Source organism: Phyllobates terribilis, unplaced genomic scaffold (assembly GCF_046119375.1).
Source record: "Phyllobates terribilis strain yellow unplaced genomic scaffold, ASM4611937v1 Scaffold_5__5_contigs__length_657084704, whole genome shotgun sequence".
NCBI lineage: Eukaryota > Metazoa > Chordata > Amphibia > Anura > Dendrobatidae > Phyllobates > Phyllobates terribilis.
In genome coordinates this window covers 620,479,550-620,493,783 of record NW_027362765.1, presented here as the reverse complement: position 1 = coordinate 620,493,783, position 14,234 = coordinate 620,479,550, and the positions used below count along the sequence as shown (strand labels likewise).

The following is a 14,234-nucleotide window of genomic DNA, read 5'->3' as shown; positions in this document are numbered from 1 at the left end:
TTAACTCTTTTGTGTGACATATCGCTCTGATTTCAGGGCTTAAAAATTCAAATTTTGAAAATTGCAAAATTTTCGCCAAATTTCTGTTTTTTTCACAAATAAACGCAAGTGATGTCGAAGAAATTTTTCCACAATCATGAAGTACAATATGTCACAAAAAAACAATCTCAGAATCAGGGGGATCCGTTGAAGCATTCCAGAGTAATTACCTCATAAAGTGACAGTGGTCAGAATTGTAAAAATTGGCCCGGTCATTAACGTGCAAACCACCCGCGGGGCTTAAGGGGTTAATGAGAGAAAAAAAAAATTACTTTTTAGAATTTACCAAATGGCTGCAATGAAACAGAGTGAAAAATGTAAAGGGGTCTGAATACTTTCCGTACCCACTGTAGATTAATGTTTTTGTAGCTTGCTATGAGCTATGCCAGTCACATCATCCAGAAACAGAGCATATATAGAACAACCAGAATTGCCAGAAACACATGAATCAAAGAATAAGTTGGAATCGCATCTGAATATCATCCTCTGAGAAACAAAACAACGGAAACTCCCTTGATCTGGTCTTTGTACGGCTTTGTTCAATCCCCTACCTAGATAACTCCCCTCTTCCCCTCTCTGATCATAACAGTCTCTCCTTCACGCTCACAAATCCTTGCCCACCCCAGCACACTCCTACCTATCACACATTCAGAAATTTACAAGCCATTAACCCTCATAGACTCCCTTCACTCATCACTGTCCCCAATCTCCTCTTTTTCCTGTCCTTATCTGGCTGTAAATCACTACAATGACACTCTCAGAAGCACCCTGGACCAACAAGCGCCCCTCACCCTCAGAACCTCTAAACACAAAGTAAAACAGCCCTGGCTGACACCGCAAACCCGATTTCTCCAGCGATGCTCTGTAACGGGTCTGGGAGGCGGAACCTCTGAGCTACTATACAAGGGGGCGGTCCTTGTAAAGGAGCGGGTGGCGACCAGGGAAGACGGGCTGGAAGTCTCAGCAGGTGAACGGGACAGTCTCTGAGTGAACGGGACAGTCTGAGTGAACGGGCTGGAGGTCACGGCAAGTGACCGGGGCAGTCTCTAGGTATAGGGTTGGTACGACCTGTGGCGGCTGAAGATAGACGTGAGCTCCCAGGTGAGCAGGCAAGAGTCTCTGGATGAACGGGTGGTCACAGCATGTGACGGCGGAGCCTCCAGGAAGACCAGCGGACAGGCGACAGATGAGCGCTCCCAGGTGAGCGGGCAGAAGTCTCTGGACAGGCGGGTGGTCACAGCACGTGACGGCAGAGCCTCCGGGTAGGCAAGCAGACTGGTAGCAGATGAGCGCTCCCAGGTGAGCGGGCAGGAGTCACTGGACAGGCAGGTGGTCACAGCACGTGACGGCGGAGCCTCCAGGTAGGCTAGCAGGCAGGTAGCAGATGTGCGCTCCCAGGTGAGCGGGCAAGCTGGTCCATAGACAGACTGACAGGAGTTGGAAGGCAGACCGTCGGACCACAGGCAAGCAGGCAGGTAGCAAGTAATCAGGCAGGAATCTGGCAGGTAACTGGCAGGTAACTGGCAACGGGACCTGAGGGCTGAAGCACAGGTGAGACACAGGTGCAAACAACATTGCTTGGGCACCTCCATTTTGGAGGAGGTGCCTTATATATGGTAAAGTCCTCCGGCCATTGGCCGGGGACTCCTTAGGACGGCGCGCGCGGCCCCTTTAAGAGGGAGGGAGGGCGCACGCGCGCGCCCTAAGCACAGTGGCCGGGAAGGAGCGCGCGCTGCCAGCAGAGCGGGAGAGGGACGCCGGGCACGGAGCAGAGCGGTGAGGGGAACAGCGTCCCTGCCTAGCAGAGGGCAGGGACGCCGGCACTACATGCTCTAGGAATGCTGAACGCCTATGGAGGAAAACTCGCACACTAGAAAACTTTATCCACTATGAATTTGTTAAAAACCTATAACTCTTCATGTTGCCAAACAGACATACTTCACCACCCTGATCTCTTCACTATCCAACAACCCAAAAAAACTCTTCGACACCTTTCACTCCCTCCTCAGTCCTAAAGTGCTGGCCCCTATCACAGACATTTGTGCTGACGACCTGGCCTCCTACTTCGCAGAGAACATTTATCAGGAAATCAGCTCCCAGCCACCATGTTCCGTGACTCCCATCCCTCCCCACATCTCCTCTGGATCACTCTCCACATTTGACCCAGTCACAGAAGAAGTAGTCTCCAGGCTCCTCTCTTCTTCTCATGCCAGTCCATGCACCCTATTCTCTCTCGCCTACTCCAGTCTCTCTCTTCAGTCATCACTACTCGCCTAACTAAAATCTTCAACCTCTCCCTCTCATCTGGTAATTTCCCCTTCTCCTTCAAACATGTCATCATTACTCCATTATTAAAAGAGCCCTCTCTTGACCCTTCCTGCACAAACTACTACAGACCAGTCTCCAATCTCCCCTTTATCTCTAAACTCTTGGAGCGCCTGGTCTACTCCCGCCTTACCCTTTACCTCTCCATTCACTCTCTTCTAGACCCATCACAGACCGGCTTCTGCCCTCTACATTCTACAGAAACTGCACTCCTCAAAGTAACCAATGAACCTTCTGACAGCAAAACGTAACGGTGACTACTCTCTGCTCATTCTTCTTGACTTTTCTGCAGCTTTCGACACCGTTGACCACCACCTCCTCTCTATGCTCCACTGAATTGGCTTAAAAAAACACTGCTTTCTCCTGGTTCTCCTCTTATCTATCTGACCGCTCTTTGTGTATCATTCGCTGGCTCCACTTCTTCCCCCCCCTTCCTCTTGCTTTTTGGGTTCCTCAGGGTTCAGTCCTTGGCCCACTTCTCTTCTCTCTCTACACTGCCCCAATTGGAAAGACCTTCAGCAAATTTGGCTTTCAGTAACATCTTTATCCTGATGACACACAACTATACACCTCATCCTGTCTGTCCACAGTTTCCAACATCATGTTCGCTCTTTATCTGAAACTCAACCTTTCTAAAACTGAACAACTTCTGCTCCCACTTTTTACTCACCTCCCTAAATCTGACATATCCCTCTCCGTGTGTGGCACCACAATGACGCTGAGCCAGCAGACGCGCTGTCTGGGCGTTGTGTTTGACACCAATCTTTCCTTCACCTTCCATATACAATTTCTTGCCCGGTCTTGTCGCTTGCACCTGAAGAACATCTTTAGAATCCGCCCCTTTCTCTCCTTGGAAACCACAAAAACCCTCACTTTTGCCCTGATCCACTCCCGCCTTGACTTCTGTAATTCTCTATTAATTGGCCCCCCCCTCACTCAACTTTCCCCTCTCCAGTCCATCCTTAATGCTGCAGCCAGGGTCATCTATCTGGCTAATCGTTACTCAGATTCTTCCGCTCTATGCCAGTCATTGCACTGGCTGCCTATACATTATAGGATCCAATTTAAATTGCTTATTCTCACCCGCAAAGCTCTACACAGTGCAGCACCCCCCTACATCTCCTCCCTCATTTCTGTTTATCAGCTTACTCGTTCTCTACGCTCCGCAAGCGACCATCGACTAACATCCGCACTAATCCATACGTCCCACTCCCGGCTCCAAGACTTCTCCCAAGCTGCACCTATTCTTTGGAATGCTCTACCCCAAGAAATTAGGACGAGCCACAACTTACACGGTTTTAGGTGCTTCCTAAAAACACACCTGTTTAGGGTGGCCTATCTCGTTCCCTTATCGAAGTGTTTTTATATTTTTATAGCCCATTCATTATTTCTCCAAACATAAGTCTCCACCGAACCCAAAAGCTCTACAGATTCTGGCTGGTGACGAGCTCATGCAGCCTTTATCTATCGCTCATCCCCTCAAGATGGCTGGACGATTATTGTGAATAGGCCCCTGCACTTTGTGTCACCCCCCACCTCATTGTAGATTGTAAGCTCTTACGAGCAGGGTCATTATTATTTTTGCTTTAATTATTGTATTATCTTTAGCTATGTTACTTATGACTGTTGTGTGTGAACCTCTGAATTGTAAAGCGCTGCAGAATAGGTTGGCGCTATATAAGTAAAGATTATTATTATTTACTAGATTGCAGGACTGAGAGAAAAGACATAGCACAAGGTCTGTGGCAACAGCGCTGAGGAATGGCATAACTTTCAGTGCGTAGAGCGCAAAGTGTTATCTGCTGCTTTATCTAGAAAGCTGATAATGTGGGCCGCGCCATGTTTAAGGCGTGTGACCTCTAATGACATGTGACGTTGCGCTCCAGCACAACACGTGTCGCCTTAATGGAGCATTAGGTGGAGATCATGTGACCAGAGGTGACATATCACTATGTCTCAAGTGGTCACTTAAGAAGATGCCCCCTGCAGTGAGATCCTCCCACAGGAGAGAATGGAGAATATTTTCCTGGCATGTGTATGTGGATATGGATATGTGGAATGAGTTGTGTAGGGGAAGCAATGAAAAGATAGAATGCCAAGGTAAAATAAAGCCGAGAAAATACCAGAAGGTAAAAGAAAGGGAGTAGAAAAATAAGCGGAAATAATAATAAAATAGAAATAGAAAAAAAAGATTTTTTCCTTTTGTGCAGCACCATTCTGGGACCATTTAATAGTGGGTTGTCCATTCATGAAAAAACTCTTTAATTACTTTTCCATTCCATAACCCTATTAGAGATGGAAATATCTGAATGTGATTTTTCTGCTCTTCAGTTTGACAGATGAAAGCCCAAGTCCAGTTTCTCAAGATGCCAAAATGGAAATATCTGATGCTTTTGTTGGTAAACCAATATTGAAAACTAGAAGAGACTCCAGGTTAGTGGTACATTTTTTTTCCATGCTGCTGCCTACTGTGCTTTTGGATTGGTTTGTACACACAGAAGGGCTCCCCGTCCGTAATCAGTTATGTCCTGTGTGGACCAACCTTGTTAATTGTTATAGCATTTTTTTTATCATGTGTAATTGTGATGCCTTTTATAAACCTAGTTGTTTGTATGTTACAGGCTGTTGGACTCTCCCGTCCACCCTGTCCTGGCAGAACCCTCCTTTGGCACAGATTTTGCAAATGTCCGTTACAAAACACCTTGCAGATCTTTCCTGCTGACTTCCAGCCCTGTCCAATCAAGTCTTCTCAAATCTACACCGATAAAAAACCTTTCCAAAGCATCGGAGTTTAGCTTGCTGCAGACACCTCTGGTGGTAAAGGTAAGGGTTCAGCATCATACATTTTTACTTTGTTTAGCAAAGGATTGAGATGCATCGCATAATAGCTTTATGCTCTACTCCATTAATTACTCGGGCTTTGAGTCCTAACATTTGTTCTACGGTCTGTTCATTTGTTGATGCTGCTCATCAAATCTTATTGTAGTAACGTTTTTTTTGTGCGTTTCTCTCTAGAAGACAAAAGCCTTGATGGCAAGCACAAGGGCTTCTGACTATATTGCACGCACTCGCCAATCTGTTCTGAGGTCCAGTACACACACAACTCCTTTGGCCTCGCCTTCAGTTTCCCCTGGAAGATCAATTGCACCTCCTTTACGGTCCAGACAACTAAAAATCTCTTTTATGGAGCAAATTAGCAAGAAATTTAGTAAAGGGGTAAGTCTCGCATTATGCATAGTGGTCTGATTTGATGTGGGCATGCTTAACGTAAGTATATTACACTGTTTTTAACATTTATGAATTGAGCACCTTTTTATGTCATGTTAAAAAAAAAATTGTGTTCGTTAACACCTTAAATAGTTTTCCTCTAGTTCTTTTTTTGTCGCATCATTTTTTTTTTAATACTAAGCAATATTTTACTAACAGATTTTGTCAACTGAGCAAGAAGAGCCCAGAATTTCTCCTGTTCTGAAGTCTGGTCGAGACACTATGTGGGCAGAAAGAGTGGCTATGCTTACCGAAAATGATGCCAATACAGACAATGATGAAATGGATGAATCTTCATCTGGAATTCAAGATGGAAGCCCAAGCAAAATGGAGGCTAGCAAAGACGCAAGCCATGTGTCTGCAAGGTCTAACCAGACAACACTAGAGTATCATGATGCTCCAACACCTGAGGACAAGGTGGTTTCAACAACTGTGAATTCTTCAGGTAGTGAACAGCAGCCACATGCTGAGCTGGACCGTGTGCTAGTAACTGGAGATGTCCACCACCCAATTGTGGAAGCCCTGGAGACACCAGAGAAAGGTATGTCACATCCATGATGTCCTGTGTGTGCTCATGTTTGATTGCAGGTAGAGCAGCGCATAAAATACTCACACACCATTGTATAGAGGCGGCAGAGATTGACATGTGGCTTTGGAGGAAATCTTTACCATAATTAGCAATGTAATTATATCTCCTCTGCCACATTTATGCCTATGAGGTTGTTCATATCAAGGTGTGAGACCCGCAGATAACTTGTGCATTATGGTCTGCGCTCAGACCAAGTTTCAAGAACCTCTGCATGAGCATTAAATAAGACTAAGAATTAATTTAGAGTCCCCCTCTTTTTTTTTGTGCACAAAAAAAGCCAGACTACATCAGTTTGTTTCAATTCTCATCCATTTAGAGCACATGGATCCGAGGGTTCGCTTTTATTTTGTATGGATCCATTTAGGGGACGAATTTGATGTACAAATTAGATCAGAAGCAGACATGTTTCTATTCGTATATTTGTCTTCAATTTTTTTTTTGCAGGCAATCGGTCCACAAAAAAATTGATGTCAGCATGCTCATCGACTACAATGGGTGTTATGCTTACTCACGGTCAGAGCGGCTGCATCACTAGATGAGGCGCGGCCTCGCTGCATACAAGTGTATGAAGCAAGGCTGCGCCCACTGGACAGCTGCGTCACTAGACGAGGCCTCGCTCCATACAAGTGTATGAAGCAAGGCTGCACCCACTGGACAGCTGCGTCACTAGACGAGGCGCGGCTTCGCTCCATACAAGTGTATGAAGCAAGGCTGCGCCCACTGGACAGCTGCGTCACTAGACGAGGCGCGGCTTCGCTCCATACAAGTGTATGAAGCAAGGCTGCACCCACTGGAAGACTGCGTCACTAGACGAGGCGCGGCTTCGCTCCATACAAGTGTATGAAGCAAGGCTGCGCCCACTGAACGGCTGCGTCACTAGACGAGGCGCGGCCTCGCTCCATACAAGTGTATGAAGCAAGGCTGCGCCCACTGGACGGCTGCGTCACTAGACGAGGCGCGGCCTCGCTCCATACAAGTGTATGAAGCAAGGCTGCGCCCACTGGACAGCTGCGTCACTAGACGAGGAGCGGCTTCGCTCCATACAAGTGTATGAAGCAAGGCTGCGCCCACTGGACAGCTGCGTCACTAGACGAGGCGCGGCTTCGCTCCATACAAGTGTATGAAGCAAGGCTGCACCCACTGGAAGACTGCGTCACTAGACGAGGCGCGGCTTCGCTCCATACAAGTGTATGAAGCAAGGCTGCGCCCACTGGACAGCTGCGTCACTAGACGAGGCACAGCCTCACTCCATATAAGTGTATGAAGCAAGGCTGCGCCCACTGAACGGCTGCGTCACTAGACGAGGCACAGCCTCACTCCATATAAGTGTATGAAGCAAGGCTGCGTCCACTGGACAGCTGCGTCACTAGATGAGGCGCGGCCTCACTCCATATAAGTGTATGAAGCAAGGCTGCGTCCACTGGACAGCTGCGTCACTAGATGAGGCGCGGCCTCACTCCATATAAGTGTATGAAGCAAGGCTGCGCCCACTGAACGGCTGCGTCACTAGACGAGGCACAGCCTCACTCCATATAAGTGTATGAAGCAAGGCTGCGTCCACTGGACAGCTGCGTCACTAGATGAGGCGCGGCCTCGCTGCATACAAGTGTATGAAGTAAGGCTGCGCCCACTGGACTGCTGCGTCACGAGATGAGGCGCGGCCTCGCTCCATACAAGTGTATGAAGCAAGGCTGCGCCCACTGGACGGCTGCGTCACTACACGAGGCGCGGCCTCGCTCCATACAAGTGTATGAAGCAAGGCTGCGCCCACTGGACAGCTGCGTCACTACACGAGGCGCAGCTTCGCTCCATACAAGTGTATGAAGCAAGGCTGCGCCCACTGGAAGACTGCGTCACTAGATGAGGCGCGGCTTCGCTCCATACAAGTGTATGAAGCAAGGCTGCGCCCACTGGACGGCTGCGTCACTAGACGAGGCGCGGCTTCGCTCCATACAAGTGTATGAAGCAAGGCTGCGCCCACTGGACAGCTGCGTCACTAGACGAGGCACAGCCTCACTCCATATAAGTGTATGAAGCAAGGCTGCGCCCACTGAACGGCTGCGTCACTAGACGAGGCACAGCCTCACTCCATATAAGTGTATGAAGCAAGGCTGCGCCCACTGGACGGCTGCGTCACTACACGAGGCGCAGCTTCGCTCCATACAAGTGTATGAAGCAAGGCTGCGTCCACTGGACGGCTGCGTCACTAGACGAGGCGCGGCTTCGCTCCATACAAGTGTATGAAGCAAGGCTGCGTCCACTGGACTGCTGCGTCACGAGATGAGGCGCGGCCTCGCTCCATACAAGTGTATGAAGCAAGGCTGCGCCCACTGGACGGCTGCGTCACTACACGAGGCGCGGCCTCGCTCCATACAAGTGTATGAAGCAAGGCTGCGCCCACTGGACGGCTGCGTCACTACACGAGGCGCGGCCTCGCTCCATACAAGTGTATGAAGCAAGGCTGCGCCCACTGGACAGCTGCGTCACTACACGAGGCGCAGCTTCGCTCCATACAAGTGTATGAAGCAAGGCTGCGCTCACTGGACGGCTGCGTCACTAGATGTATGGAGCTGAATAAATATGGAGTAAGTATGGAGCTGAAGAATAAAGCTGCCTTATCAATTTTACCACACCCGGAGTAGAATAAAAAAAAATTAAAAAAAAAAACAATTCCTGAATTGTTGGTTTTTGTTTATTCTGCCTCCCAAAAGCTGGAATAGAAAGCGATCAAAAAATGGCACGTGCCTGAAAATGGTACCAATAAAAAACGTCAACTCATCCCGCAAACAGCAAGCAGTCACATGACTGCCGACCAAAATATGGAAAAATTATAGCTCTCAAAATATGGCGATGCAAAAACTAGATTTTACAAAATGTGTCTTTTAGTGTGTGACAGCTGTCAATCATAAAAACCCGATATGATTCTGGTATCTCTGTAGTCGCACCGACCCAAAGAATAAAGTCGTCTAATCACTTATACCGCACTAGGAACGGCGTGAAAAATAAACGCTGGGGTTGGGGTTGAGGTTAGGGTTGTGCTAATGTTAGGGTTGTTTTTTTTTTTTTATTTCAAAAGAAAAAAAAAATGACGATATGGCAACTAGTGTTGAACGCAAGTGGTCGCTACTTGAGTTTGCATTGGGTGCTCGGGTATGCATTGAGTATCGCGGGTGCTCGAGTCTCCGCCCCACATACTTCGTGGCCAAAAAAACCTTGTGGGGATTGCCTGCCATGCACGAGCGATCCCAGCATGTTTTTTTGGGGGTGTCTAATAACCGTGAAACATGCGGGCAGGGACTCGAGCATTTCACTTGAGCACCCGTGATACATGGTGCATACCCGAGTACCCGATGCAAACTCAAGCAGCGAGCCCTTGCGCTCAAGACTAATGACAACTTATTCAATATGATGACCTAATGTCATCAAATTCTGTCTCGTACCTCTGGGTTCAAAATGTTCACTATACCCCTTGATAAAATCCTTGAGGAGTGTAGTTTCCCAAATGGTGTCACTTGTGGGGGTTTCCACTATTTAGGCACATCAGGGGCTCTCCAAACGCGACATGGGGTCCGCTCTCGATTCCAGCCGATTTTGCGTTCAAAAAGTCACACAGTGCTCCTTCCCTTCTGAACTCTGCCGTGCGCCCAAACACTGTATTTTCCCCACATATGGGGTATTGGTGTACTCAGGAGAAATTGCACAAAAGTTTTTGGGCTCCATTTTCTCCTCCTACCCTTGTGAAAATAAAAAAATTGGGGCTAAAACATCCTTTTTGTGGAAAAAGTTTGATTTTTTTTATTTTCATGGCTCCATGTTATAAACTTCTGTAAAGGACTTGGGGATTCAAGGTGCTCACCACACATCTAGATAAGTTCCCTGAGGGGTCTAGTTTCCAAAATGGTGTCACTTGTGGGGGGTTTCCACTATTTAGGCACATCAGGGGCACATCCGCTAATTATTCAAGCTAATTTTACAATCAAAAAGTCAAATGGCGCTCCTTCCCTTCCGAACCCTGCCGCGCGCCCAAACGGTGGTTTTCCCCCACATATGGGGTATCTGCTAACTCAGGAGAAATTGCACAACAAACTGCATAGTGCAATTTCTTCTGTTACCCTTATGAAAATGCAAAAATTGGGGCTGAAAAACATTTTTGTGGGAAAAATGTGAAAATTTTATTTTTACGGCTCAATGTTATAAACTTCTGTGAAGCACCTGGGGGTTCAAGGTGCTCACCACACATCTAGATAAGTTCCCTGAGGGGTCTAGTTTCCAAAATGGTGTCACTTGTGGGGGGTTTCCACTGTTTAGGCACATCAGGGGCTCTCCAAATGCAACATGGCATCCACTAATTATTCAAGCAAATTTTACATTCAAAAAGTCAAATGGCGCTCCTTCCCTTCCGAACCCTGCCGTGCGCCCAAACAGTGGTTTTCCCCCACATATGGGGTATCTGCTTACTCAGGAGAAACTGCACAACAAATTTTGGGGTCCATTTTTTCCTGTTACCCCTGCGAAAATAAAAAAAAATTGGGTCTAAAGTAACATTTTTGTGAAAAAAGTTAAATGTTAATTTTTTTTCAACCACATTCCAAAAATTCCTGTGAAGCACCTGAAGGGTTAATAAAGTTCTTGAATGTGGTTTTGAGCACCTTGAGGGGTGCAGTTTTTAGAATGGTGTCACTTTTGGGTATTTTCTGTCATAAAGACCCCTCAAAGTGACTTTAAATATGATGTGGTCCCTAAAAAAATGATTTTGTCAATTTTGTTGGAAAAATGAGAAATCGCTGGTCAACTTTTAACCCTTATAGCTCCCCAATAAAAAAAAATTTGGGTTCCAAAATTGTGCTGATGTAAAGTAGACATGTGGGAAATGTTATTTATTAACTATTTTGTGTGACATATCGCTCTGATTTAAGGGCATAAAAATTCAAATTTTGAAAACTGCTAAATTTTCAAAATTTTTGCCAAATTTCCATTTTTTTCACAAATAAACGCAAGTGATATCGAAGAATTTTTACCACTATCATGAAGTACAATATGTCACGAAAAAACAGTCTCAGAATCAGTGGGATCCGTTGAAGCGTTCCAGAGTAATTACCTCATAACGTGACAGTGGTCAGAATTGTAAAAATTGGCCTGGTGATTAATGTGCAAACCACCTTGGGTTGTAAAGGGGTTAAAGCCCTATTCACACTTTGCAGAGGAATGGTGTTGATTTGAGGACAGTCTTTGAGTAATGAAATGCACAGCATGTCCATTTTGTTGCCGATACTAAGCAGATATGCTGGGTCCTCTGTAAAATCAGCCTGTCAATACAATGTGCAAAGTGTGGCTGTGCATGATAAGACCATGTCATTTCCCCTTACACTTGCCATTTCTTGAATGCATGTGATCATATGCGAGCTGACCCTCAAAGAACACTAAAGCAAACCATTAGGGATATCCTGAATGGCTCGTCTGTCATGGTTGCACTGTAAAGATGGTCGTTTTAGAAGATTGATCAGCAATTTGTATTTATAAAATATGATGCATTCTCTGCTGTTATCTGTGGCCTAGTGTCAGCATAAATTTATGCGATGCAGATCTGCCATCGAAACACTTTTCAACTACAGCCAGCACCCAACAACATCCCCTCAAAAAATCCAAAACTTACTTGCATTTTTCTTAAGATATCTGCATTCAATCTTCAGCTGTCATAAAAAGGCATCAAAATGGAGTTTAATCTTAATGGGCTTTTCCAGCCATCTAGAACCTGAAGCGTATGGCCTATTTTATCTACAACTATCTATGCAGTGCAAACTCGATTCAGGGTTTATGTTCTACAACAGTCTTCCCCAAACTGAAGTGCTCAAGGCCCACCAACAGGTCACGTTTTCAGGATTTCATTAGTATTGCTCAGGTGATAATTACATTACCTGCACAGGCAGTAATTCCATCACCTGTGTAAGGGTATTTGCGCACGATGCGGATTTGAAGCTGAAATTTCCTGAGCGTTTTTGTCTCTCCTTGGCAGATAAATCGCATGCGGATTTTACATGCAGATTTTACATGCGTTTTTTCCCCTCACCCATGACAGCACACCTTGAGAGGGATCCGCCCCACCAAGGACAGGAAACTGTCTGAAATAAAAGGGCGGTACCTCTCCATCGCTTCAGTTGGTCTCCTGTCCTTGAAGGGAACCTGTCTGTGGAAGAAAAGAATGCTGTACCTGGGTCTGTTCCAGTGTGAAAGAGCGGGCACCGGCCTGTGCATCGGGTTCCAGGCTCCAGAAGCGCCGTCCATGGTTCCCTGGGGCCGTGTCCGAGCGTGCGCAGGCGGTGAGCAGGGCTCCGGTTCCCCGCAGACCACTGCGCCTTGGACGGCGCTTCTGAAGCCTGGAACCCGGTGCACAGGCCGGTGCCCACTCTTTTACGCCGGAACAGATCCAGGTACAGCATTCTTTTCTTCCACAGACTGGTTCCCATCAAGAACAGGAAACCAACTGAAGCGAGAGAGAGGTACCTCCCTTTTATTTCAGACCGTTTCCTGTCCTTGGTGGGGCGGAACCCTCTCAAGGTGTGCTGTCATGGGTTCAGGAAAAACCGGCTACCGATAAGTAACCTTGGTGTTTTACATGCGTTTTTTACAACGTTTTTGTACTTCAAAAGCTAGTCACATTCACCCAGTCTTAATTAGCATTTCTATTCATGTAAATTATGCGGCTGCTGTGAGCTGGTATTTTTAGCCTGGGAAGGTGCCTGGTCCCTGGCCATTAAATAACAGCTCACTGCTGGTTCATTAGCCGCTACGTCCCTCCGATCAGCACTCAGCAGCACTTTGAATGCAGCATATTTTTGTTGCGTCCAAAACGCTGTGTTCTAATACCGCATTTTTGTTGTCTGTACATGTGAAACCACCGCATATAATGACACTACAATCGGTCAAAATAATAGTAAGGAAATCCTGAAAACATGATCTGCTGGTGGGCCTTAAGGACTGGAGTTGGGGAACCCTGTTCTACCAGATTGGAAATGAAAATGGTAAAATGGACAGGGGTATCTGCACTTCTCAGTATTAACAGCTTGTATGTATTTGAATGGCGGCCCTTTTTTTGAAAAAAAAAAATAAAAATTATATATATTTCTTTTCTTCAGCTGTGATTAGTATTCATGATAGTGAAGAAATTGAGAGTACCCATTCTGAAAATCTTGGTCAAGAAAAGAAAGCGCATGAATCTGAGCTGCAAATTATGGAGGAGAATGTTCTAATTGTTAAGGAAATTCCTTCTATCGCACCCCTATTTTCTCACTTTGCGGAGATTCAGGTAATGATAATGGTTACCACAGTTTGCTTCTAAGCTTACTGTAGAAGTGTGAGAAAAAGTTAGGCTTTGATGCATTGTCTATCTTTTTTTTTGTTGTTTTTTTTTATGTAAAATTTGTTTCTAACAGGGTTTTTTTGTTCATTTTTTATTAAACAAAACCATTTTACCTAGAGCTTTCCGTTTGTATTACAGCCAGGTATGTCATTCTTTTAAACACAATGGTGTTTGAGAGAACAATTAGTTTGAAGAGCCAGTCAGGGACCATAAGGAGAGACCTGACTAGTACGACGCCATGCCCCAGCCGACTTCTCCTTGCGCTGCTCTCGTCGATTGAACTTTCCCATCTGTGTGCCTTTCAATCAACTAAACCAGTAGGAGGAGAAGCCGGCTCTGAAATGTCAGAGCAGTTACTGGAAGAACATACCTGACTGCAATCATAGAGCCCGATTCACTGGTGACCGCTTCCCTTTAAACACTATAATATTTAAATAAAATCAAACCTTACCGCTGTGGTTTAACCTACAACGACCTTGTATTCATATAATGCTAGCTTTCTGGTGTGCAGTGCTGGTTGTCATAAGTGTATCTACAAGAGTTTCCATTATTATAGTGTTCTTATGTTGTATTGTGTTACTGATATTAGCTGCTATTTTCTGTTACCTAGCACCACACCTTTATTCCTTTACTCTGATTGCAGACCATTATTTTTCT

At 46.1% G+C, this 14,234-nt stretch overlaps 1 protein-coding gene across 1 annotated transcript in view; it reads left to right on the top strand.

The window, feature by feature from the left end:
• The window catches only part of LOC141273770 (protein ELYS-like), a 112,169-nt gene that overhangs the window by 79,720 nt on the left and 18,215 nt on the right, over nucleotides 1-14,234 (top strand). Inside the window, exons 26-30 of the mRNA XM_073686107.1 lie at nucleotides 4,696-4,797; nucleotides 4,986-5,187; nucleotides 5,380-5,580; nucleotides 5,791-6,172; nucleotides 13,354-13,523. Of these exons, the coding sequence (XP_073542208.1) occupies nucleotides 4,696-4,797; nucleotides 4,986-5,187; nucleotides 5,380-5,580; nucleotides 5,791-6,172; nucleotides 13,354-13,523 (1,057 nt within the window). The remainder of the gene's footprint in view (nucleotides 1-4,695; nucleotides 4,798-4,985; nucleotides 5,188-5,379; nucleotides 5,581-5,790; nucleotides 6,173-13,353; nucleotides 13,524-14,234) is intronic.